The sequence below is a fragment of the Lynx canadensis genome, chromosome D3, assembly GCF_007474595.2.
Source record: "Lynx canadensis isolate LIC74 chromosome D3, mLynCan4.pri.v2, whole genome shotgun sequence".
NCBI lineage: Eukaryota > Metazoa > Chordata > Mammalia > Carnivora > Felidae > Lynx > Lynx canadensis.
The window spans coordinates 27,712,250-27,737,924 of record NC_044314.2 but is presented as its reverse complement, the minus strand read 5'-3'; the positions used below and the strand labels follow the sequence as shown (position 1 = coordinate 27,737,924).

The 25,675-nt window shown below is 50.9% G+C and overlaps 1 protein-coding gene across 1 annotated transcript in view; it reads right to left on the bottom strand.

The window, feature by feature from the left end:
* LOXHD1 (lipoxygenase homology domains 1) overlaps positions 1-25,675 on the bottom strand; it is a 164,620-nt gene that overhangs the window by 31,053 nt on the left and 107,892 nt on the right. Inside the window, 11 exon segments of the mRNA XM_036064316.1 lie at positions 497-705; positions 2,600-2,735; positions 2,842-3,051; positions 6,913-7,067; positions 10,547-10,709; positions 11,656-11,772; positions 15,948-16,129; positions 20,082-20,246; positions 21,407-21,535; positions 24,131-24,235; positions 25,110-25,279. Coding sequence (XP_035920209.1) covers positions 497-705; positions 2,600-2,735; positions 2,842-3,051; positions 6,913-7,067; positions 10,547-10,709; positions 11,656-11,772; positions 15,948-16,129; positions 20,082-20,246; positions 21,407-21,535; positions 24,131-24,235; positions 25,110-25,279 — 1,741 coding nt within the window.

Here is a 25,675-nt window from a genome sequence, read left to right as displayed (position 1 = left end):
GACACACACGGCCTCTGGGAACTGGCAGCCTCGGTCCTACAGCTGCCAGGAAGTGGATTCCGCCAATGACCTTGGAAGAGGACCCCGAGCCTCAGACGAGACCACGGCCCCAGCAGCAACTTGATTCAAGCCCAATGAGATGTTGGAAAGAGGCCCAGCTAACTCGCATGTGGACTCCTGGCCTGGGAAACGGGGACATAATACATCTGCGTGTTCTTTTGCTAAGTTCACGGGAATTTGTTACCCGGCAATAGAAAACTAATACATCAGGCTTCCCCACTGGGTGGGTGGAAACAGACCTGGCTGGGTGGTGACTCATTCCAGGTCACCTAGCCAGCTGATGGCAGAGGCCAGGGGACCTTCCCCGACTACCTGCTCTGAGGTGGAGCTCCAGGTTGGTTGCTCAGCCTGCCCTCCACACTCCCTCCCACTATGTACTGGTTGGCTCCTTCCTTCCCTCGGGGTGGGCACCATCCCAGGACCCCGGGACCAGCACCTCTATTTTCTTGATGATGCCCACATCCAAGCCAGCAACATAGAACTCCTCCACGGAGCCACAGCTGAAGCCCTTCTTCCCCCGGGGGAAGTCCAGCCAGATGCGGTTACTGCGTTCATCATCCTCCCCGATGAGGAGGACAAAGGCCCGGCTGTCAGTGGCTGCGTCCTTGTGTTTCCCGGTGGTGACTGACACGTAGTATGGAATCACTGCAAGAGATCAGGGGGCCCAGCCTCAAAACGGGCCAGGTGGGCTCGGGGTGGGCTCACAGATTTGGAAATGACTTTTGGAGAGCAAAGTGCACCAGAGCTTTCTAGACTGGTGAATTATCTATGATGAGTGTCTGCTCTCCAGGGGATGAGAGATCGGTATCTCCCACACGAAGATCATCCTAAAAGAGCATCCTTGACACTTCTGGAAAGCCCCGTTGACCAATTATCTCAGTTGTGCCCAGCACTCCCTTGTGAAGTAGGGTAAGAAAATAACCTTTCACCAGGTACAGGGGTTAGATGCCTGAAAAGCTTACTGCAGTCAGCGAAAATAAGGTTGTTAAAAACAAGGCCTCACAGAAAGTAGGAATTTGGGGAAGAAAACTAAAATAGCATTATATGTGTAGCATGGTAAATGAAAGTTCTAGAAGGCATCCCCATTTCCAAAACAGACTAGATTAACCCGCAGGAAAACTTGCTCAGGTAGTGCAGCATAGAGTTCTAGTTGCCCAATGAGTACCCATTCTCCTTGCAGCTAGGGGTGGTCATAAAATACAACCAGATATTGTTGGGCGGGTTTCTGGGGGAACTTTCTGACTCAGCTGGGAGGAGCACCCTTTTACCCCTTATCCTTGCATTCATTCTGCTTGGAATGTGGGTGTGATGGCTGGAACTCCAGCAGTCATCTTGGAACCATGGGCAGTCTTTAGGAAGGAAGTCACTGACTTTATTGGAACTGCTGTGCCTGTCTCGTTGCCTATATGTGAACTTTTATGTGTGAAAAAAGGAAAATCCCTCATTTGTTTAAGCTACTATCTTGTCTATGTCACTTGCAGTTACTAACTGATACAAGTTGGAAACCCTTCTCTGGGAATATCTTGAGAGACAATGCTCTGGTATAGGTTAGAGGTTATATGGTTACAGGTTATGTAATTTGTATCTCTTTGAAAGTTTCCAAACTAGACCTTCTTGGCTGGAATTACCAGTACTGTTTTGTGCACCTGCCAGTGGCCTTATTTCACCTTTATAGGAGGATCCCCTTGGCCTTTCACAGTTTATCATAGTGCTTAATTCAGGAGAAATACTTCTTGTAGGTCCTGTCATTTATTTACATAGTGAGAAGGTAGAATAGAAAATGACTGACGCACTCTGGCCAGCCCCAGAGACACCCCCCCCCCCACACACACATTGTCTCCTGGGGAAGAATATAGTGGTTGTCATGCTCTATACTTAAGAGAGCTGAACAGATAGGCAGTGACTTTAAATGTCCAATAGACAAACACAGAACTACTTTTTCTCAAAACCCTGGTTGGAACAATGAGCTTGTCAGGGCATTACAGCATCACTTTATGGAGGAGGGGAAAACTGAGGCCAAAAGAGTGACTGTCCAAGGTCACATATATTATTGTCTAAACCAGAAATGGAACTTAAATCCCCCTAAAGCCATCTTAGAAATTCCTCCTCTGTCTGACCACATCACACTGTGCCTTAAGTCTACACGGCTGAAGTCCTCTGTGTGATGCTCTCCTGACATGCAAAGTGTTCTGACTGCTGCTGTGTGGGTCTGGAGAGAACTGTCCCAGGCCCACGGGGCTCAATCGACAACCTGAGAGTCTGGGTGAGGGCAGAGTTCATGGTGATAGCCTCCTGGTAGTGGGTCAGTGGATTAAGGGTATCATCACCCTGACTACTCTTAGCCTTCGTTTCTCCATCGGCAACAGGGCTGATGGCTGCCCCTGTAGGGCTCTTGTGGGGATGGAAAACTCAGTGTGAATTACAAAGCGCTAGGTAGAAGTCACATGACGGTGGGGCTAATGCATGGCCTGTCCAAGAACAGCTTGAACACACGTCCCGGTGCCTGCCTCCCCTCTGCTGAGCCCCCAGCTTGGCCTACCTGGGCCCTCCTGCACGTAGTCAGCCATGGGCCCCGTCACTGTGGCAATGTCGATGTCGGCCATCTTGGAGCTCAGGGCGATCTCCCAGAAGTCAGCCGGGCTGCTACAGTTGCTGCTTCGGTCCCCAGTGTACTCCTGCCCAGAAGCATGACCCAGTCCCCATTACGGCTCTGGCCCCTTCTGCCACAGTACGAGGTATGGCTGAGCCAAGTCCCCCCACCCCACACAGCCTTTCCCACACCTTCTCATAAAAGAGCCTCTCGAGCCTCCCGTCTTCCTTCTTCAGGGACAGCCAGCGCCCGCACAGGAACAGGAACTCATCCTCATTGGTGTCATTCCAGATCTCCACCTTCTCCACATACCAGTCTGCGCACCACTTGGTGTTGTCGTGGCGGAGCTTGATCTTGTAGATGACACCCAGGTCAGCGGCCTCGATGATGAAGGTGTCGGCCTGCCGAGTCCAGGTGTGGGGACTCGGGTGGGGGTGTGCCCCACCTGCACCCACTCCAACCCCGACCATCCAGTACCTTCCATACCCCGCAGTTGTGGGGCTGAACAGACCTTCCTAGGTGGAAACCCTCCAGGCCCAAGTCCCTACCACTGAGCGTTTGGTATTCTGAGGCCTCCCTCACTTCCACAGCAGCCCTGTTTTGCAGTCCTGTTCCTCCTGGGATAAGCCTTGTGGATGCTAGGAGGATGGAACGCAGGCAGGAGTGGGAAAGACAAGGGCGCTCAGCCTGGCCCTGGTACCTGGATGTCCTCGCTTATGTTGAGTATCAGCACGAGTTCAGGTGGGAGGCAGGAGGGAGTAACGGGGAGGGGCTCGAAACGCCCAGGGGGAAGCTGGGAGGCAGTCAGAGTTGCTGCTGAACCAGGCCCAGAAGAGAGACAGAGCTGGGGGAGGTCAGGCTGAGGGCTCAGGGACAGCAGCTGTGGTGCAGGTGGTTTTATGTGGGGTGTGATGTAAGGCCCTCTGGGTCCGATTACCCCTTCCATAAAGTGTCCTTACACTCCTGGGCGCTTGGACACTTTGGGGGTTGCTCAGTGAGATGTGGAGATCCAGGCCCTGAGTGAGGTACGGTCAAAAACACAGGCTGAATGTGGCTGGCAGGACCGTGAAGCAGGGCAGGAGAGGCCGGTGACCCTGAGCTACAGTGTTTTTCTTCCAGAAGGTGGAAGATGTGCTGAGTCACTGCTGAGTGCTGGGAACCCAGAGATAAATCCGATAGGCAGCGTCTGCCCCTCCTTGGGACCTCACGGCCCAGAGAGGGAGAGGGCCAGGTGGATAATCACAGCCCATGGGTGAGGAGCAGCCACCTGCCTGGGGGCTAGAGGCAGGGCTGGGAAGACTCTCCAGGAGGTGGCATTAAGCTAAGGGTGGGGGCCGGGCCTTTCTGGCACCACAGCAGGTGACTGCAGGCAGAGGAAACTGCAGGTGGGCAGTGCGCGGCTGACCCTGCAGGCTGCAGGGCTCTGCTACCTGGCTGAGATCACCGGAGCAAAAACAGGCACAGCCTATGACACAGCGATTCCACCTCTTTCCTTCTGTCCTCAGGAGGGGACAACTTTATGTGTGCACAAGGATGCGTATTGCAGGGTAATTTTTACAGTGGAAAACTGGGAGCCATCTGGTGTCCAGTGCTTGGGGAACGGCTAAATAACCATGGTGATATTGTGTGCAGAATGTCACATGTGTGGTGGTTCCGAAGAATGAGCCAGCTTCATCTACACTCGAATATCCTGACATAGGGAGATTGCACGCCAAAGGCAGGCTGAAGAAGCATTCGTATAGGAATGATGTCATATATATATATATATATATATATATATATATATATATATGGATTTTCTATGGGCACATGTACATGGATGCAGAGAAGATGCCCAGAAAGGTCTGGAAACAGGAGAGAGCGTGGGGTATTCTGCTGTGGACACTCCATACAGGCTGGCTGGCGGGCCATGAAAGGTTGTAAATCCTACAAAGGGCCCAGGCCAGATCTGGGGATCAGCGGAGGGCCCTTGGCCGGCTGAGTGACTGTCACCTTTGGCTAGGTGACATGAGGAGGTGCGGCAGGCAGCCAGGGTGGTTCAGGAAGCCAGGTAAGCTGAGAAAGGGCTAAGGAGCTGACAGGGCTGGTCTGGGAGCCGTGTGGAAGGGAGACTCTCCAAGACCTGGCTTTGGACTAGATGTGGGTGGGGGGATGCTGAGTGGGGGAGGGTGTCAAGGGGGACTTCTATATTCCGGAGGAGATAATTAGAGAAATGGAAGCTGCTAGATGCTCAGCAGTGAACTTAAAGTCACGTAAATCATCCGTGACTAAGCCAGAAGTAGCTCCAGTTCCCTTGATAGGACATCATAACTGGTGGGAAGGAAAGGGAAGAAGTGGTGTAGAACGGGACAAAGGTTTTTCTCGTGACGTAACAATTGCCTAGAGAGAAAAAAAATCTGACTCTGAATCCAGGTGTAATGGACTGCATCACCTTCATTTATAAGTTCATTCATTTATGAGTATGTATGGTGCCTCTTCTGTGCCCGGCTCCGTGGGTGTGGCCACAAACCAACATCGACCTGTCAGCTCTGCACATTGCTGTCTTACAGTGCAATCACCAGATGCTGGCTCCGGGCATCAGCGAAGGCAGCCGAAGGTGAGCTCCCCAATCCTCAGCGCTGATGAAGAGCTAGGCACCTCAGAGTTTCTAACTCAGTGAACCTACTTTACGGTGGAAGAAACTGAGGCACAGAGATGCAAAGAAACTTGCCAAAGACCACAGGGCTAGTCAGTGTCAGAGCCAGGATGTGAACGTGGGTGATCTGGCCCCAGCCCACAGGGCTAACTGCTGAATGGCACTGCCACATCCCACAACAGCACAGGTGACAGAGCTTGTCCCCAGTATAGAGTCCGGGACATCGCGTGAGCCACTTAAGTGTACCTCTCTGTATTCCGTTTTTCCCCAAAATGGATAGGCCTCCTATTAGCTACCTTACTGGTGCAGCAAACCATTATATCTCGTGTGTGTGTGTGTGTGTGAAATTATTTCTCCCTGATACAAAGTGTTCTTACATCTCTTGTCCTGTTTTTCAGCCCAGGGGTCTAAGTAGCTATCATACTGCTACTCCCACTTCCAAAGCAGTAAACCAAAGCTAAAAGTCAATGGTTCCTATCCGGATGATGGAACAAATGGATGGGAGCACCAGGGCCTGACTTCCCCGGGACCTTGAGGCCAAGGCTGGACTCCTTCCAGATGGCGGGGCCCATGGGGTCACCAGATGGCCGCAGACCCGCTTAGACGACACCTGCTATCCCTGCTCCAGAGCTCATTTCCTCCTCACAAGTAGGAAACGTTTCAGTGCCAAGGATCATGCCTGGCTGAGAGTCAGGCTTAAACAGACCCCTACTAAACACCCACTGCTCAGTACAGGAAACCCCTGCATGTGCATAGCCAAAGGCAAGACCACAGATCGGGTTACCTTGCTCTGATCACCTTGCAGCTACAGCCTGGTCTGTGGGGAGTTCTGGCAGATTTAGGTGAATGGAGTGAAGGCAAAGAGACTGAGGCTGTGTGAAGGGGGTAAGGCAGAAAGGGCCTGGGAGAGAGCAGAGCTACCGTGGGGAGAGGAGGGAAGTCGAGGGGCTGAGAAGAGAAACTGGGACAGAGGTCTTCCTTTTCCTAAAACCCCAGCAGGTCAGAGCCCTCTGCCTAATAGAGCACTTTCTTGGCACTTCCATAGATAGTTCAGGTCAAAGCGGACCTTAGCTGGGGGAGCGGGGTACTTGTCTGCTCCTCTAAGCCCTCCGTGGCTCCCATGGGCCTCAGTTCTGCCCAGAGCTCTGCACAACACAGCTTAGCTGATTCACATCGGGCTCCTCATTTTACAGATGGAGAAACCAAGTCCACACAGGTTCAACCAGATAAGGAGCTGACAGGAGAGGCAGGCCTCCAGCCCCCGCCACTCTGATGTTCACCCCCATGCTCATCATCCGCCCATAGTGAGCTGGATTTTCTGATGATGACCAGCATCCCCCCCCCCCCGCCCCGCCCCAGTACAGCCAACTCAAACAGGCTTCTCAGTTGCCCAAACCCTACCCTCTGGTCTACCCTCCACCCCAGATGCAGGGCCCAGGGCCCATGCACAGGCTCAGAGAGGGGACCAGCTGCTCTGCAGGAAGAAGTGCAAGGCCAACCGCCCACATGAGGGAGCTTGACACCCCACAAGGTTCACAGACAGCTTCAGGGACCAAGAGCTGGCCCCCAGACACCTGGACCCCGGAGGGGAAGGGAAGGGGGTAAAAACTCTGTGTGCCCCGCATACCGTTCCTTTCTCGAACTTGTTGGTGCGGTTCTCTGACTTGCCAAGGTACCGCTCCCCAGTGTCCCCCAGATCTCCATAGATGGTGATGTAGACTTTAGCGTCCGTCCCTGCCCCAGGAACATTTCCTGTAAAGATCTGCACCGAGTACAGCACAACTGGGCGTGCAGTCGGACAGACAGACAGACAGACAAAGGGAAGAAAAGAATGGCATTGGCTTTAGGATTAAAGGAACTGTAAGCCCTCAAACCATCCACCCACCCAGCTGTCTGTGCTTCCAGCGGGGGAAGATGCCAGAGACTGCCTGACGTGTGTGCACGCTGTGGTCACTAAATCTACCTTCCCTGACACACGGACAACAATATGCCTGCCCGGGGCCCCTGGGTGGCTCAGTCGGTTGAGCATCCTACTCTTGATCTCGGATCAGGTCATGATCTCATGGTTGATGAGTTCAAGCCCTGAGTTGGGTTCTGTGCTGACAGCACAGAGTCTGCTTGGGATTCTCTCTCTCTCTCTCTTTCTCTCTCTCTCTGCCCCTCCCCTGCTCTTGTTCTTTCTCTCTCAAAATAAATATAAATTAAAAAAAGAATATGCCTTCCTACTTGAGGGTGACTAGTATCCATGCCAGTTCCTTCTAAGTGGTTTTTAGAAAAAAATCAAATGTTTTTGAAAGTATAGCTTCCCCATAGTGTCCATTTCCTGATTTTTAAAAAATATTTATTTACTTGAGCTGAAATCAAGAGTCAGACACTTGACCAACTGAGCCACCCAGTTGCCCCATTTCTTTATTTTCCTTTATTCTCCAACTCCCTGCCATCCAGCACCTGCCCCAGTGACTGACACCCTCTTCTTCAGCTCCCATGGCCCATGGGAAGGGCTGGATAAATACTGGTGCCACAGTTATTAAAAGTTATTCATGAAAATAAAAACAAATGCTGTCTTGTCTTTGTTTTGCTGCTGTGGGCTCGTCGAGGAAGAATAAAGTATCTCTTTTTCCAACTTCCACCCCTAGGGGAAAGGCAAGAAGTGCATTTTTATGTGGCTAATAATTCTCTGTCCCCTCTCCATATTCCTCTGTCCTAAAAGCTTTGGAGTTTCAGGCCAAGGAAGAGGGGACTTAGCCAGATTATCCCCAAGGGGAGGGATGGAGATTGTGGCTTTGAGGTGAAGGGCGGGAGTGGCCAGCCTGGAGGAAGGTTGGTTTCCCTAGCCTGCGTGGGGGTGAGGGTTCGGGAGTCCGCTTGGGTGGTGGGAACCCCTCATCTGCACACAGAGTCCCCGCAGGGAGAAGGCTGAGGTGGTTATCTGGGAAATTGAAGCAAGGAGGCCTCATGGCCAGAGAGAGGGTCTCATGATGAAGCTGAAGTGTTTCTGGCCACACAGAGAAACGCTGACCCGCGTGTCTGCGGAGAACCAGCAGCAGCCGTCACCATGTGTTGGGAGGACATAGGTGTCGGTGGTACCCGCCCTGGACTAAGGGCCAGGCCCCTCCTGTGAGGCTCAGGATTCTTATGAAGCCGAAAAAGAGGGATCCCCCGCTCCCTGCAGTGACTGAGATGGACTTTCTCACCAACCCCTGCAAAGTGGGCTCAGACCACATTTAATTAAATCAAAAAAAGGAAGATGATGTGAGTTACTCATACCCATGGTTATGGAACACGTTCACGCCCACAGAGTGGTTCCTATTATTTTCCTCTTTTTCCCTTGGACTCCACAGCATCATTCTCTCCTGCTCTCCATCTGCCTCTCTGGTCGCTCCTTCTGGAGCGGCTTTCCGGGTTCCTAATCTTCTTCCCGCCCCCCAGATGCCTGGTTCTGTCCGCTTCCCTCAGCTCCCTTCCTGCATGCTTTGGGTATTGACCTCTCTGAGTTCCCCGAGCCTGTGTCTCCAACCCAGTTCCCTCGTGTGCCCTGGATCCACACCCTTGTCACCTGGAGGACATGTCCGCCTTGACTAGATGTCACAAACTCACATGCAAACCTGAGCTCAGCCCCCTCCCGCAAGCCCCTTCTCCAAACCTTTTCCCCAGCCACCCTCCCTGCCCAGTGCTCTGCTCTGCCGACCTCTGACCTCCGAGGTGCCCCGTGAGCACAGCTCCCCAGAACCTGCCCCCTCAGCCAGGGTGGGAACCAGAACCAGGCCCACTGCCCTCGGGCCCTACCTCGCTCAGCTCAGCACGGCATCTGTCAAGCATTTCACGTGCTGCATTAATAAATAAAACCTTCTCTTTGGTGTTTGAGAGTCAACATTACCCAAGTCTGTCTGGCTGACACTGACATGAGGTGACATTAGGAATCCTGTCACAGTTTAGACACAATCGACTGTCCTCCCCTTCATGTTTTCTCCGCCTTCACTTCCCAGCCGTGCATTCAGCCCTGCTCCGCACTGAGGTAGGACCTTTGCTAGGAGCCCTCATCCCAGAGTGGGGTGCTGTGTCACCAGGGGCTGTGGATGGATGGCCCTCCTTCTCCCCCTCCTGTGCCCCCGCTGCTCTTTCCAGTCCTTGGGGAATGGAACACTGATTCCGCTTCTGGGCGCTGAGCAATGCAGTTGTGCAGTCAAACCCGGCTATTTCTGGATCCTCCTCCCTCCCTTGTCCCACCCAAGCCACACGGCTCTTGGTGGAAAGATGTTTCCCTAGAAACATTGCCAGGCACCGAGTGGGTTTGTGGCATGTTATTAATACAGAACAGCCCAAGTGTGCCGCTGGGACAGCTTTCCAGGGCATCCTCTGGGACCCAAGTAGAAGAGGGAATTTTCCTCCAGATTTAACAGCAAAGGGATTTGGGTAGGGAAAGGCACATTACAGAGGCAACACTTGTTTTTATCTCTAACCGAGTGGCAACTGAGATCAAAGGAAATGTTAGAGCTATAGCTGGTTTACATCCCCCTGGTTCCATATGGGGCCGGGAATCTTGGATTTTAGTCCAGTTTTTTCCAGAAGGAATGCAAGGCAACATATATGAGCCGAGTCTCCAAGCCTTCGGGGCATCTCTGATCCGTGCAGACCGCCCCCATGGGGAGCCTGTGGTATTTTGCACCTCGCCAGTGGTAGAAAGCTTGTTTTTGGCAAGGAAATTTGACTTTTGATACAGCCAAAGCTTATTTAGGGCTGACAATAACCTGGGGATTGACAGGACAGTGGCATTGCTGCTCAAAAAAGAGGTGTGACTATCCCTGTCGTCCAGGAGGAATGCGTGCCTGTGTAAGGGCGTGCCCACACGCTCGCATGCACACACAAATACATGCAGTCCAGGATGCTTCTTGAATCATACGCATCCTGTGAGAGCAGAGAGGACCAAGCCTTGCAGAGGAGTAGTGAATAAACGAAGAGGAGGGAGGCCACAAGGATCAGGAGAATCCAGGCACAGAGCACACATGGGATGCAGTGTCACCATCAGGCCACGGAAAGACGTGCAGTGACACAGCCGGGACCCTGAAGAAGAGCCTGCCATTTATCAGCTGTGTGAACCTGGGCAGGTTAGGCAACCTCTGTGGGCCCCAGGTGCCCTCTCTACGGAGTGGAGATAATAACAGACCCTGCTTCCTGGGGTGCAAAGACTCGGCCTGGCACGGGGCAGGTGCCCTACAAGGAAGGGCTGCTGCTGACCGTGAGGAGGGCACCCCCACACTTACTGTCTAGAGGTTCCTCCACTTCCTTGTAGACTTGCCTCAAGGACCCATCTCTCATGTATTTCTCAGTGAAGATATCATAAGGAACCAGTTCTCGAATGGTCTTCTTGTCATCTTCTGACGTGGCAAGCCATCGGTCACAAGGGAAAGTCAAGGTCTCTGTGCCCTGGGGTGAGGAGGCAAGAGGAAAATTAGCCCTTTGTGTGGAACCTTCTGACTTCAGTGATTCATCAGCATGTCAACACTCATGGGGACCAATGACAAGGGTCATTGAGCCCCACAGATAATGCAAAAGCCACCAAGGGAGGCCAGTATATCCAGTCTTATTCAAAGACTTCAACAACCACATCGGGGGTTGGCTCTTGAAGGTGGGGTTCCCAGGGTAACTTAAAAACAGGCATCGGTGGGGCGCCTGGGTGGCTCAGTTGGTTAAGTGGCCGACTTCGGCTCAGGTCATGATCTCGCGGTCCGTGAGTTTGAGCCCCGCGTCAGGCTCTGTGCTGACGGCTCAGAGCCTGAAGCCTGTTTTGGATTCTGTGTCTCCCTCTCTCTGACCCTCCCCTGTTCATACTCTGTCTCTCCCTGTCTCAAAAATAAATAAAAAACATTAAAAAAAATTAAAAAAAAATAGGCATCAGAACCTCATCCCACAGACTCAGATTCAGTGGGTAAAGGGAGGGGCTCTGTATTTTTAAATTGCTCTCAGGTCACTCAACCACAGCCACAATTGAAACCTGCCTTCCACGTTTAGAATCGTGTGGCTTCAGGATGTTTGCCAAGTTGTTCTGGTGAGTTTTTTTCTGTGAGTTGACTTTGAGCAGTGGGAAGGGCATACTCGGTCACTCACATACTGAGGGTCACTCAGTAATGTGGCCCTGGGGGTGGGGCACAGAGACGGGGCTGCCCAGATGCTCCTCCTTGACCCTTAAACCAGGTTCTAAAAGGTTCTGTCCTGGACCTGAGCTGGTTCCTGTACTCTGAGTGAACTGGGTGAACTGTCCTCAGATTTTACCTCAACTCAATAAGGCTGCAGGTTCTTATCAGGAATCTGCCTTGAATCTCCTCTGGAAAGGGGCAAAAGAAACAGCAGGACAGATCGGTCAGAAACTCACATCTTTATCGGGGAGGAGCCTGCGGATGTCCACGTGGGAGCAGTGCCACCCCGGATTTATGCCTGTGTTGTCATGGCCGATCCGAATTTTCTCAATGATTTCCCCTACATCTTCTAACTGTGGAAAGGAGAAAATGCACCAGATGGTAGTAGAAAAGTTCAGGAAAGTAAAACTCAGCAACATACTGTCTGCCCAGGGCATCCACTCTTGAGTCCCTTTGAACTTCCAGGGGCCGCTTTCTCCCAGTATGCCCCCACTGTCCAGCCAAGACTGCCCCCACTCTCCTCTCCACACGCCATGCTCATGCTTCCCTTCCTCTCTCCCCACTTAAAATCAGCCTAGATTCCAGAACGCAGTTCCATCAACCTCTGGGAGGCTGTTCTCCTTTTCATGGTGGAGCCCACCTCTCTGTCTTCCATTACTTACCACTGTAGTAGTTCATTCCCTGCTTGAGAACTGATTTGGGTTTCAGAAGAGGAATTCTGGTTCTGCCCATGCCCTGTCTTGTCAGCCTGACCTTCTCCTTGGCCCCTAAGGGCCCCTCTGTCTCCAGCTACCCCTCTCCTATATCCTTCAAATTCCAGTCCCTCAAACTTGATGTTCTCTTGCCACAGGACCTTTGCACAGGCTCTTCCTGCTCTTCCACTCTCCTCTTCTTTAGCTAAACCTCAACCTCATCATTCAGGTCTCAGATCAAGGATCACTTCCTCAGGGAAGCCCCCCTCACCACCTCAAGAAACGCAAATCTCTTCATGAGAAGCTCTTACAGCATCCCATAGCACCCCCTCCCCTGCACTTCTCACAGTCAGAAGTTTGCCTTCATTTGTGTAATATCATCTTCTCTACCACTGAAAGCCACAAGGGCAGGCACTGCACCTGTCCTTGCCCATCATTCTATCCTTAAAACCTAGAACAGAGCCTGTGAACCCCAGAACTCAGGATATCTTTGCTGAAAGGATGAAAGAATGAGTGTTTCCTCATCTGAAAAACAGGTGTGACAGTATCAGTCAGGTTCTGTCATGTGCAATGTTGACCTTAACCATGATCGTATGGGTGGAAGACTCACTGAATGGAAAAGCTGATGCTTGTGTCTGAAATTCAGGAAACACCATGTCTTGTCTCTCCTGCCTGGAGCCGATGGCACAGGGTGCAGGGGAGGGACTCTTGTCAGGAATGACTGATGCCCTGATCCTTCCACATCCCTTAACGAAGCAGTGGGATGGCCAGACACAAGGCAAGGGGGGATGTGCTGACTGGAGTGTCCTCGAAGCCTCTCTACGGAGCTGGCCGCCTGGCCGGCACCATCAAGTTCTCAGTGCTAGGAGACAGCAGAGTCAGCTCCACGGCAGGCAAGGGCTTTTGATGAGGGAACGGCATCTGAATGATAGATTAAGTCATTCATCAAACGCACAGCCTCTATAACCGCACACGGAGGTGACCTCTGAACGAAACGGAACAGCTTCCAACCACTGGTTTCCTTCTTCCCCACACACCCACCCACGGCTGGCAGCCAAGGACGGGCCCATCAGCCCTGCTGGGGGACCTGCCCGCACTCCTGTCTCCACCCTCATCCTTCCCAGTTGTAGCCACGGTGCTCCCACCTACCACCTGTATAATCTGAGGCAAGGCACTTGACCTTCCAGGCCCCAACTTTCTTCTCTATAAAATGGGGGGAGTAATGTGTTACTCAGCTGAAGGCAGAGGCGTGGGTGGGGTGACCCCCTGAGGTCACTTCCAGGTCTAAGATCACAGCCATGGTTCTGTCACCTCGTCTCTCCTTCCAAGTGACCAGCATGGCACGTCACTGCTGGAGCCTGCGTGACTCGACAAGGGTGCTGCCACTGAGGTTGGTTCTGCTGCCCTGCAGCGCAGCCCCCCACCCCCTCCAGCCAGCTCACTCTCACTTCACCAGAGAAGCGCTGTCCCCTGTGATCCCCTGAGGGCCATTCTGATCCCCGAACAAAGATTGCTGACTTCAGGCTGACATTAATGCTCTGGGCATTTTAACAAGGCCTCGTTTTCTCGAAACAGGAGAGACACAGGAGCTGCGGGGGAAATCTGTGGCCACAGGACGTCCACTTAAGGACACTGAGCTGCCAGATGCATTGGGCAGTGAAGATTCCCCTGCCCCTCCCTCTGTCCAGAGGTCTCTTTTCTTCCTTCCCCATTCCATCTCTGAGGTTCCAGATGTGTGGACCTTGGCTTCAGTGGTACTTTTGGAACCTTAATCATCCAGCCAGTCAGTCAGGGATGCCACGTCAGGGTGGCCGTCTTAGCTGTGACCCTCAGGGAGCAAGGAGGCCTTCAGGGGAACGCGAGCCATGGATGACGGGCCTCAGGAATAGACTCGGAATCAGAAGAAACCCTAACATCCTCCCAAGAGGTGGAAGAGCTAAGCAGAGAAGGTTCTGGAATTGAACTGGAGTCCAAATCTTGCCTCTGCCCTTTGTAAATTATGACGCCCTGAGTGAGTTTCTTATGCTTCCCATGCCAGTTCAGCTGTGAAAAGAGATCATCATACTAGCAACTCTTGGAATGATGATGAGGATTCCGCGAACTGATGCACACGAAGGGCTCAGGACAGGGCTGGCACAAGGCAAGTGCTCAATAAATTCTAGTTATTATTGCTATTTTCTCGGCCACTCCCCGAGTCTTAGGACAAAGCCACAGGGAGAGGGAGTGGCTTGCTCATGACTTTCCGTCTGAGCCCAGAGCCAGAACCAGGATGCAGGGCTATGTGCTTACGACCCAGCCCTCTGCGTCCTACCTGAAGACCAGTCCGAACAGAGACACGGAGAGACAGAGACACAAAGCTTTTTCATTTGTTTCCAGACCCTCACACTCCCCCAGCAGCCAGAAAGATTTGAAAAGAAGAAAGAAAAAAACAGAGCAACAAACTACTGGCCAACTATAGCTGCCGTTAGTGGGCATTCCATTGATAAAACTCCACGGAAGCCGTGCCGAGGTGTGATCACAGCCCCACCGCTGACGGAGTCAGGGCTGGATGACTCAGTACCACGCCATCTTGGGTGGATGAGCTGCCGATTCGTGTGGATAAATGAATCAGCCTTGAATTTTCTTTGTTAAAGACTCCACCAAGGTGGCGACCTTCCCACAAGTGCTGACTGCTCCCAGAGAAGGTGGAGAGGGAGCAGGGAGCCCCCCAGGACAGACACTGGCCGGGGAAGGAGGATGGGGCTCTGGATTTTGTTTCCCATCAGAAGGGGCACTTCTCCAAAGGTCCCTGCTACCTGGAGAGTCCAGCCTCGTGAGCCGCTTAGCTCTTCAGAGCTGTCCCCTCCAAGTCTTGCTTCAGCTGGTCTTCTACCTGTCATGTCCCTCTCCTCCTGTCCCTCCCACCAAACCACATGCTGTGTTTATTTCCAGCTCTGCCCCTTGGCCATGATGTTCCCCTTGCTAGGAATGCCTCCCCCTCTTGTCCCTCCTTTGCATTCTCGATCAGTCCCGCATGTGCCTTCATCACCATGGGCTAGTGACCTGCAGGGGCTAAGAGCACATATTTTGAGCCAGTACTCCTGGGTTTGAATCCTGGTTCCATTACACCCTAGCTGTGTGAATTTATGTAAGCTATTCAACTTTCTGTACCTCAGTTTCCCCATCTTTATACAGGGATAATAACAGCACAGAGCTGCTATGAGGCTTAAGTGAGTTAATAGAGATAAAGCCCTGTGACACTGCTCTTACCCACAGGATCAGTTATTCTCTCTTGTTGGCCTTGTGTGGAGGTCTGGGGTTCTCCAGCTGGACTGCAAGCCCCTTGCAGAGAGAGTCTGGGCCCTCCCCTTCTCCTACCTCTCCCACCCAGCCTAACACACCGCGGAGAGCACAGGGGAGACGCTGAGCTGAAGTGCACAGGACGCCAAGGTGCTGTGCCCGACGCCTACAGTAAACATGGAACAAGCAAACCCCTAGGCCAGAGGGGAGCAGGGGACCATCTGGGATGTCCAGAAGCCAAGCTCTCGACGGATACACATGTGTTATCGCTGGCCCTGGAGGTGGCCCCAGTGGAAATGGGATTGTGCCTCTATTTTCCTCAAGCCCTGTCCACTCGCTGTCTCCTTAGATCCTGACACTAGTCCCGGTGGGGCCGGGTGAGGTGCCCGCCCTCCTGGTTATTCCGATGTACTGAGTGAGGCCCAGTGAGGCTGGATGAACTGCCTGGCCCTCTCACCACAGCAGCCCGTTAGGGTGCCTCCTCCCCTCTTCTGGTGCCCCCTGCTTCCCAGTCCCAGCTCCCCCGGCAGCCTCCCGGCATCATGGATCCCAGGCACCTCCATAATGAAGCGGGAGGCTGACTTCCTCTCAAAGAACAGCTTCTGCTCCCTCTTGTTGGTGCACAAGTACTTCTGCTGGGTGCACACTGCATCGCAGCCATAGATGACGATGAAGATGTTGGCGTCCGTCCCGGCAGCAAAGACGTCACTCGTGTAGAGGATGATCTCGTAAGGGACAACTGAGGGTGGTGGACAGACGGTGAAGTCAGAGGGGAGGTGAGAACAGAAAACAAACGTGGACAAGATCAAGTTCTTCATCGGCACCATGGCCCCAGGCCCCGTCACCGGGAGCTGCTGCCCAGGGACGTGGACCTTCGCGTGGCTGCTTAGCAACCACAGGTGCAGGGGTGGGGGGAGACAGTGTCCTGTCACGCCTAGTGCCCACAGGCAGCGCCTGTCACCTCAGACCAGGGTCTCTGTGCCTCTCACAACACAGAGCTGGCACAGCAGTTTGGCTGAAAGCACAGAATCTACTCTGACCGTCTGTGTGACCTGGGCAAGTCACAGGAGCCTCAGTTTCCTCTTCTGTAAAGTGTCCACCATGCTCCTTAGCTGTGGACACTATAAACAGGAGGATTATATTTCAGGGGGCAAGGGACCAATCAGATCAGCAGTCTACAGGGTGAGAATCCTTTCTCTTCTCACCCTCACTTGCTCCACACTGGCTTGCCCTCCTAACCCGTCCATAACGCATCTGGCCCTTGCTGGGTTGGATGTGGGTGGTGGAGGGGGGTGGTGGTGACCTTGTGAACTCCTAAAAGGGAGGTTGACCCATCAGTGTTGTTGGCAAGCAGCTTCCCGATGGGCACCTGCCAGCCTGGCTAGAGGCCAGCACTGCCCAGTGTGTGGGTCACTGGCCCTTCACCTCAGAAACTGTTTGGGTACTTATTAAACACCCAGATTCCCAACCTTTCCTCAGATTCTCTATGGGATGAGTCTACTGATCTAAATATTTAACTCAGACTTTACACTGCAGTTTGAGACCAGTAGTTTAAAAGTGTATGTTGCTAACTACAGACTGAAATCCATTAGCAGGTTATGGAATAAATTTAGTGAGTCATCACCAGTATTTTAAAAAATATATGGAATTGAATAGAATCAACTAAAAAATATCACTGGACATCACACACAGGCTAAAAATTTTTTGTGACACTTGTTTCATATGTATATAAAGGTATATACAACTTACTCTAAGTCACAGTAATAAAAAAACATTGAAAACCCAGAGAAACAGTTTAAGTGGAAATCTACCCTATCCTGTGGTCTTGACCTCGAAAGGAATCACATTTAAAAGTCACCTTCTCACAGGTGGCCCCAACCTTCCCCAAATTTGCTCCAAAGCCAATGAATTTTCTTTTCATTTAGTATGATGGTTACTCTGCTGTAGAACTATAACACCTGTATTAACGATAACTGCCATCTGCTGAGTACTTGCCAGGTGCCAGACTCTTTACTAAGTGTTCTACCTTCCTCATCCCCTATAACCTTGACAATGACCTCTGGAGGAGATATCATTGTACTTTATTTTATAGATGGGGAAAACAAGGCTCATACAGGTAAAGTAACTTGCCCCAGATCATATGGCTGGTCAGAAGTAGAGCTCCAGTGTGAGCCCAGGCTTGTCTGACCCCTAAATCCTGTGTGGTCAACCTCTAAGGGTGCTGTTGTCGTGAATTGGAGGCGAATATTGCTCACTACCTACAAGTCACAGGGCCTATGGCCTACGGGGTGATTGCCATTCCCACAATGGCCTGAACCGGGCCCTCACCAAGGTTAAGGGAAACAGGCCATCAGGCAGTAATAGAGGCAACTTCCTCTGAGGTCTCTTGGGTGTCTCCCTGGTCTAAGGCCAGGAGGAACTGAACTTTCCTGAGACTCTCTGGCAGCAGGAGAAGCCCTAAAAATATCTGGGCAGGAACAGCCCACCCTTCAGCCCTCATCCCTAGGCCCGAGCTCAGATTTGCTTTCTGATTTCTAGTTCTGCCTCTGCCATTGAGGAGCTGTGTGTCCTTGGGCAAATGGATATACTTCTCTGGGTCCTTTTCTTTGTCTGTGAAATGAGAGGGTTTGACATAGAATCTGTGGTTTTCAGATTATTTAACTGAATTTAATTTTCAGAACTTTTGTGGAGTTCTGAAAAATACATTTAGGACAAGGGGCGCCTGGATGACTCAGTTGGTTAAGCATCCAACTTCAGCTCAGGTCATGATCTCACAGCTTGTGAGTTTGGGCTCCGTGTAGAGAGAGCTCTGTGCTGACAGCTCAGAGCCTGGAGCCTGCTTGGGATTCTGCGTCTCCCTGGCTCTCTGCCCCTCCCCCGCTCATGCTCTGTTTCTCTTTGTTTCTCAAAAGATAAACGTTAAAAATTAAAAAAAAAAAAACATTTGGGAAGAATGCTCTGAAAAAACTTGACTTTTTAAAGCTGAGGAGTAGATCTGGACGGCATGAAGTGGGGAGCTGTTCCCTCTCATCCTTTCCCTTCCTGCACCAGCTGCCCTGAGACACCCGCTTCGATACCAGCAATCCCCAGAACACAGGCTTCAGCCTTAACAGGACTCTGATGTTCAGGGCTCCATGCTACGTGGAGCCTGTAAATTCAGACCATCACAATGGTCCACTTCCTAATTGCCCCATCTCTACTGTGTGGGCAGCACGTGTCAGTCGGCCAGGAGGCAGTGCCATCTTGCTGTGTTCTTTGGGTTTCACGTGTATTGGGCAGCCTTGATGAACTGCCAAATCTAGTTCTAAGCCTTCCAGGCCCCTGAGAATGACAACTGGCCACCACTCCTGGGACTGCAGCTCCTCATCCCTGGGAGCTCCCTGGCTTTGGGCCCTCAAGACCTTTCCCAAACAAGGAAATAGGTTCTGAGCAGCAGACCCTCCTCTCTGGGCACTTACTTGGGGAGAGGGGCACTTTGAAGCTGCCTCCATAGCTCTCTAGTCAGAAAGGCAAGTCTCTCCTGCGCTGTGTGTGTGTGTGTGTGTGTGTGTGTGTGTGCGTGTGTGTCTGTGTGTGTGTGTGAACTGAGTCTAAGACAAAGGGCAAATGGGCTTGCTTTAGTATGAGGCCAGAGCTGAATGTATTCAAGGTCAGGCCATACAAATTCAGGCCTGTCCTAGGGCACGAAGGGAGAAACAGCTACTTCTGTCTTAAAGTGCCTCACCCAGTATGCTGCCAGCTCTATGTACATCTGTCAGGTCAGTGTGTCTGTCCTAGACTGCAGGCGGCTCCTGGGGGCAGTGTCTACATCCAGGGTTTGCTTTGTATATGCAGAGATTTTACTAGAGGGAAATGTCACTTTGTTTCAGGCTTTGGACCAGAAAATATCTTGATGGATCGGGTCATTTCCAGTTTAATTGCTTTAGGCAAAAAAAAAAAAAAAAAAAAAAAGTCATCACTGAATCATATCATGTAATTATGAGCTGTTTGGGGGAAATCTTTTGGTATAGCTAATTATTTGGTTAGAAAAAAAAATTATATTCTCTGGGTTTGGTTCTGATTTTAGCACATTTAAACAGATTTTTATAGTTTGGTTGATTTCAGTTTGGTTCTCAGTACCTAGTATGTCCTACATGTAAATGAACGTTTAATCCATACTTTCTGATGACACTGGAAAGGAAGTGTCAAAACTTCACCAAATTGTTCCCTTTCCTCCCCTGCTTTAGCTGGTGAGAGGCCTACATTTATCATCTTTTCAAGTCTCCACCCTCCACTCCCAATCAGGATAAAATCTTACAGCAGTGATTTCTTGGTCACGTTACTGACTGGACTGAACACCGGTGATGGGGCCCATATGACTTCTCACAGTTAGACTTTTGTCCTTCTTCCCTTTTGGGTCTTATGACCATGTTGTATTATTATCTCTATTTTGCAGATGAGGAAGCAGCCCCAGAGAGGCCAGGCTCTCTGCCTGTTGCCACCAGCTGGTTTGGGGTGGAGGTGGGACTAAATTCTCTATTTCCTTACCGTGGATCCAGGGCACTGCCCACAGCCCACGCAAGGCCCAGGGAACTGGGGAGAGGAGGTACACCTGGCCTGGGGTCGGGGCTGGAGGAGAGGTTGGGGCCAAGACGGGGTAGTGGGTGATGGGGTCTGGGAGGAGGGTCAGCCATGCCGTGCACAGTTCTTACATGGCGTGTACAGCCTCGTCTGAAGCTCCGCGTGGAAGAGGTCCCTGACGATGGCACCGTCGTCTTCATTCTTCGCCAGCCAGCGGCCACAGGGGAATGTCATGCACTTTCCAAGAGACGGGGCGTCCACCTCTACCCAGTCTACAAACCAGCCTGGAGCCTTGCCTGCAGAGAAGGAGACACGGAACCCACCACGGAGCTCTACACAGATGGTTTACTGTGGGTGACCTCAGCCACTCCAGACACGCTTCCCTGCCCGTGGCTGACGTCTACAGCTTCACCCGTGCCCACGCCGTTCTTTTCCCTGATAGCGTTGCTAAATGACTCCTGTTGAAATGTGCACCCAGCTGAAGCTGGGTCACACTCCAGGCTGCTGTCGGGGAAATTAACAAGAGCAAAGGAGCCTGGGGAAGAGGTGACAGGAGGTGACGGCAAGCACACTGTCCAGGGTGGAAGGCACTCTAAAAAGGGAGCTCAGAGATGCCAGAGAGAACTCGTATTAATGGGGATTTTGTCATTTCACCCAGCGACAAGGATGACACTGTGAGCTCTCTGGCTTTTGGTCCTGGAGGATTCCAGGAGGGTCATTCCTGCCAGTTTGTGGTGCATGAAGGAAAGGGAAGTCTGTGAAGGACTGAGGGTCTTCCCTGGAAAAATGAGCGATCAGGTTTAAAGAAGGAAGTAGGAGCTGAGCAGAGAACCTGTCTCTCCATCCCAGGGGCTGGGAAGGTGGCCTCCTTCCTTAGCCTTAAAATACTTAAAGACCAAGAACACATGTCCTACTTCACTAAGAGAACAAACTTTGTCTGGCTGTAGTGTCAGTGGGTTCTGGGAAGAACGGACTAGATCCATGGTTCTCAAAGTGGAGTTCCCAGACCAGCAGCCTCATGTGTGCGAAGCAGAAATGCTCCGGTCCCACCCCAGACCTACTGAATCAACGCCTGTGTGGATGAGGCCCAGAAACCTATGTTTAACAACCCCCCGAGGTGGTTCTGTTAAGCAACAGAACCTGTCAGGAGCTCTTGGTTCTCAGGTCAGAGAACCACTGAGCTATACTGGGGACTCTCAAAGGTGGCTGCACAGTGAAACCACGGAAAGTAGGGGTTTTGGGAAGTCACTGGTGTCCAGGCCCCAGCCCAGGCCAACGAGACCAGAGTCTTCTGCGTGCAGCTAGGGTTCCATTGGGTTGAAGGGTTTGAGGAAGTTGTGTCATCGTGGAAGGCAGATGACATTCAAGTTTCTTGCATATTCTTTCCCAGACCCACAGGGACCTGTGTGTGGGCCTTATATTCTTAGCAGAAAACAGAGGGGGAGGGAAGCCAGACCTGTGTTGTCATGGCCAATCCTGACTTTCCACAGATCTCCCAGGTCCAGCGTCTCCACGGTGAAGATTTCGATGCTGTCCCTCTCAAACTTGTCGCTGTTGGTCTTGGAGGATTTCAGGAGGGTCATTCCTGTCAACCAAATGGCCCCCACACGACTGGCTGAACCTGAGACCTTCAAACCGAGCCGGACTACCCCTTTGGGTCCCTCCTCATAATGACCAAATTTTTCTAACTCTCATAAAATTTAGAGCACGCAATTACTATCCACCGGGAACCTTTGCACATTTAACAATTTGGGGTGTGTGTGTGTGTGTGTGTGTGTGTGTGTGTGTCTTTTTAGTGAGCTTTGTAATTAGCCTTCGAGGTGTGTATTTTTATTTCCAGTTTGTATCTAAAGAAAAGGAGGCACACCACGAGGTGAAGTACCGTATTCAAGACCATCCGGGAGAAAGTGGTGGGGTCCTAAGTCAGTGTTGACTGTGCCTCCACATCCCCACATTTTTCTACATGCGGAGGAAGCCAGGGACAAAACCAGCCTCCCCGTGCTCCCTGGGGTCTCAGCCTTGAACAGAAGAAGAAAGCTGGCAGGAGTCACGGAGAAGAGACCAGTCACTGTTTGGACTGGGAGGCCCTTCATTGTGGTTTTGAAAGGTAAACGGAGTGATGCCTCCAGCAAGAGTACAAGAAATGGCAAAAAAAGTTTCAGGAAGGCCTGGAGAAAGAATGACCACAGGATCAGGCACCATTACTTAAGGAGAGGACGCTGAAGGGAAGAGGATGCATATGGCTTCCAAACACTTCTGGGGTGGTAGACAGAGGAATGAAGACGGGAGAGGGGACAGGGGGCTCTCTGCCCCCTGGTGTACAGGAGAACCGGCTTAGTAAGCTTTAGGAAGAATCTCTAAAGGAACCAATGTTTACAATCCAGGTAGACAAGTCACGTCGCATGGAGATTTTTAAGAAAAAGGGAATATGCCTTCCTCCAACAGCACTAGTTGCATGCAATCTGTCAGGACACAGAATCCGAAGCAGGCTCCAGGCTCCGAGCTGTCAGCACAGAGCCCGATGTGGGGCTCGAACTCATGAACTGCGAGATCATAACCTGAGCTGAAGTTGGATACTCAACCTACTGAGCCACCCAGGAGCCCCAAAATGGATACAGATTTAAACATAAGACCTGAAACTGTAAAACTCCTAGAAGAAAACATAGGAGAAAAGCTTTGTGACGTTGGTCTTGGTAATGATTTCATGGATATGACACCAAAAGCACAGGCAACAAAAACTAAAATAAACAAGTGGAGGAAGCATCTGGGTGGCTCAGTCGGTTAAGCGTCTGACATCAGCTCAGGTCATGATCTCAGAGTTCATGAGTTCGAGCCTCATGTCCGGCTCTGTGCTGACAGCTTGGAGCCTGGAGCCTGCTTTGGATTCTGTGTCTCCCTTTCTCTGCCTCTCCTCTGCTCATACCAACTCCCCTTTCAAGAATAAACAAACATTAAAAAATTAAAAAAAAATAAACAAGGAGGATTGCATCAAACTAAAAAGTTTCTGCACAGCAAAGGAAACGGTCAATAGAATGAAAAGGCAACCTACAGCATGGGAAAGAATATTTGCAAACCATATATCTGATAAGGGGTTCATTACCATAATATCCTACAACTCAATAATAAAAAGCTAATAACCCAATTAAAAAATGGGCTAAGGACGTAAACAGACATTTCTCCAAAGAAGACATACAAATGGCCAACAGTATATGAACGAAATGCTCATTGTCACTAAGCATCAGGGAAATGCAAATCAGAACCACAATGAGATCTCACCACACACCTGACAGGGTGGCTGCCACCAAAAATGAAAAGACAACAACTGTTGGTGAGGATGTGAAGGAATTGGAACACTCGTACATAGTTGGTGGGAATGCAAAATGGTGTCGTTGCTATGGAAAACAGTACGAAAGTTCCTTAAACAATTAAAAATAGAACTATCATATGACCCACCAATCCCACTTCTGGGTATATATCCAAAAGAATTGAAATCAGGATCTTGAAAAGATATTAGCCCTCCCATTTCACTGCAGCACTATTCACAATAGCTGAGATGTGGGGGGGAAAAAAACCCTAAATGTCCATTAACTGATGAAAAGATAGAAAAAAATGTTGATATATATACATACAATGGACCACTCTTTGGCCTTAAAAAAGAAGGAAATTCTCCAATCTGCAACAATGCGGATGGTCCCTGAGGACATTACACTGAGTGAAATAAGCCGGACACAGAAGGACAGATATAGCATGATTCCACTTATACCAAGTATCCAAAATTGCCAAATTCATAAAATCAAAGGCTGGAATGGTGGTTCCCAGGAGCTGGGGAGAGGAGAGGATGGGGAGTCATTAAGCAACAAGCGTACTTTCAGGTTAGTAAGATTAATGAGCTCCAGAGGCCTGCCATACAGTCCATACCTACAGTCGACAGTGATGCATTATCCATTTCAAATTTGAGAGGATAGAGCACATGTTAAGTGCTCTTAATAAATAAAATAAAATATTAAAATAAATAAAACAATAAAATAAAGACAACACAGGGGAATTCTTCAATTATTTTCTTTGAAGAGAGAAAAACAGAGGCATGACCAGGATTTCCTTGGAAAGTTCTGCTGAGTCTCCTAGTCTCCCCGGGGAGGAATGTGGGTGAGTCTCGCTCGGCCCCATGCTGCGTTCTTACCAGTGTTGTCTTGCGTGCCAAAGAGCGTGATGAAGACATTGGCATCTGTGCCTGCGTTCTTCTTGTCCCCAGTCTTTACGGTCACTGAGAATGTGGTAGATTTGTCTGCAGGGAGAGGAGTGTGGAGAAGTGAGTGGTAGACTGCCCCTCTCGTGGAGGGAGGAGGGAGAAAACGTACTGAGTACATTTCTACATGCGTGGTGACCATTTCTAGGAATCCCTTTACTTGTAGCATGTGTTGTTCTGCAGTTGCCTGTAGTCTGGAAACTTCCTCAAGGCAGAGATGAGGTCTCCCCGCCTCCAGCTCACATAGGAATCTCTCAGTTAATAGAGTTGTAGGATGTTTAGGGGAGACTTGGGGTGACTGAGAGTCGGAGGCTCATCAGCCAGGAGCCTGGTCTGATTTCTCCACTGGGAAGTTTTAGGAATGTAAGTTTCAAGGAAGGGAAGCATCCTAGAATTCTTGAAAGTTCATTCTTTCCCTTGACAAAAATGTATTGAGGGCTTATGGTGTGCCTGGAGGGGAGAACACAGAACTAAATCGGAGCAGGCTACAACCTATTCTAGTCTAGTCTAGTCTAGTCTTATTCTATTCTACTCTACTCTACTCTACCCTACCTATTCTTATTCTATTCTATTCTATTCTATTCTATTCTAGTCTATTCTATTCCATTCCGTTCCGTTCTGTTCTGTTCCGTTCTATATTCCATTCTATTCCATTCCATTCCATCTCATCCTATCCTATTTCATTCCACTCCATTCCTGACCATAGCTCCATGCCTAGTCATGTGCTTTATACCCAGCCTTATGCTAGGCATGTGGGAATATGTCTCCTCACCTCCCCATTCTGGCCATGGAGGGATAAGGGCAGTACAGACACACTGCCAGAGGAGGGGTTGCTCAGAACCCACAGGGGAAGGGAACATGGAGACCGAGGGAGGGAGGCTGGAGGGAAGAAACCAGCTCTAGTTTAGGAAACCTTTCTGCTCCAGGGCCAGGTTGTCAAGGGGGTTGTTGTCACCACCTCCCCCGGCCCCCTCATCCTCGCTCGGGGGCAGCACATAGGACTCATCCACTGGCAACAGCTCCCGGGACAGCTGGCCATCATCCTCCTCCACTGCCAGCCAGCGCTGGCATGGAAAGTAGTACCTGTAGGAAGGGGAATGAGGAGAGTTTAGGAACGTCTCTTAGGAAAGGTTTCATTAAAGAGCAGTCCTGGGCTGCAAAATGACAGGCCCTCAGAGGCCCCAACACTCCCCTATCTGCCCCCCATCCAAAAGCATGGCCCTCCCATCCTACCCAGCCTGGGGGTCACCCTATGAGAGTCACTTGCATGGAGCAGAAAACAAACATGGGGACACGGTTTCAAGTCCCCCCCATTGAAAATGGCTGCGTAAGAGTTGCCTGGAGCATATTAAACCTTCACTCAGGGTCATATTGGAGGTATCTAGAAGAAGTGCTTCCAGGGACTGTGCCAGCCTTTTCTAGAATTAACCTGGTAGCCAAAGCCACTTTAGCAGAGAGTATTGTACATAGTAGGTGTTC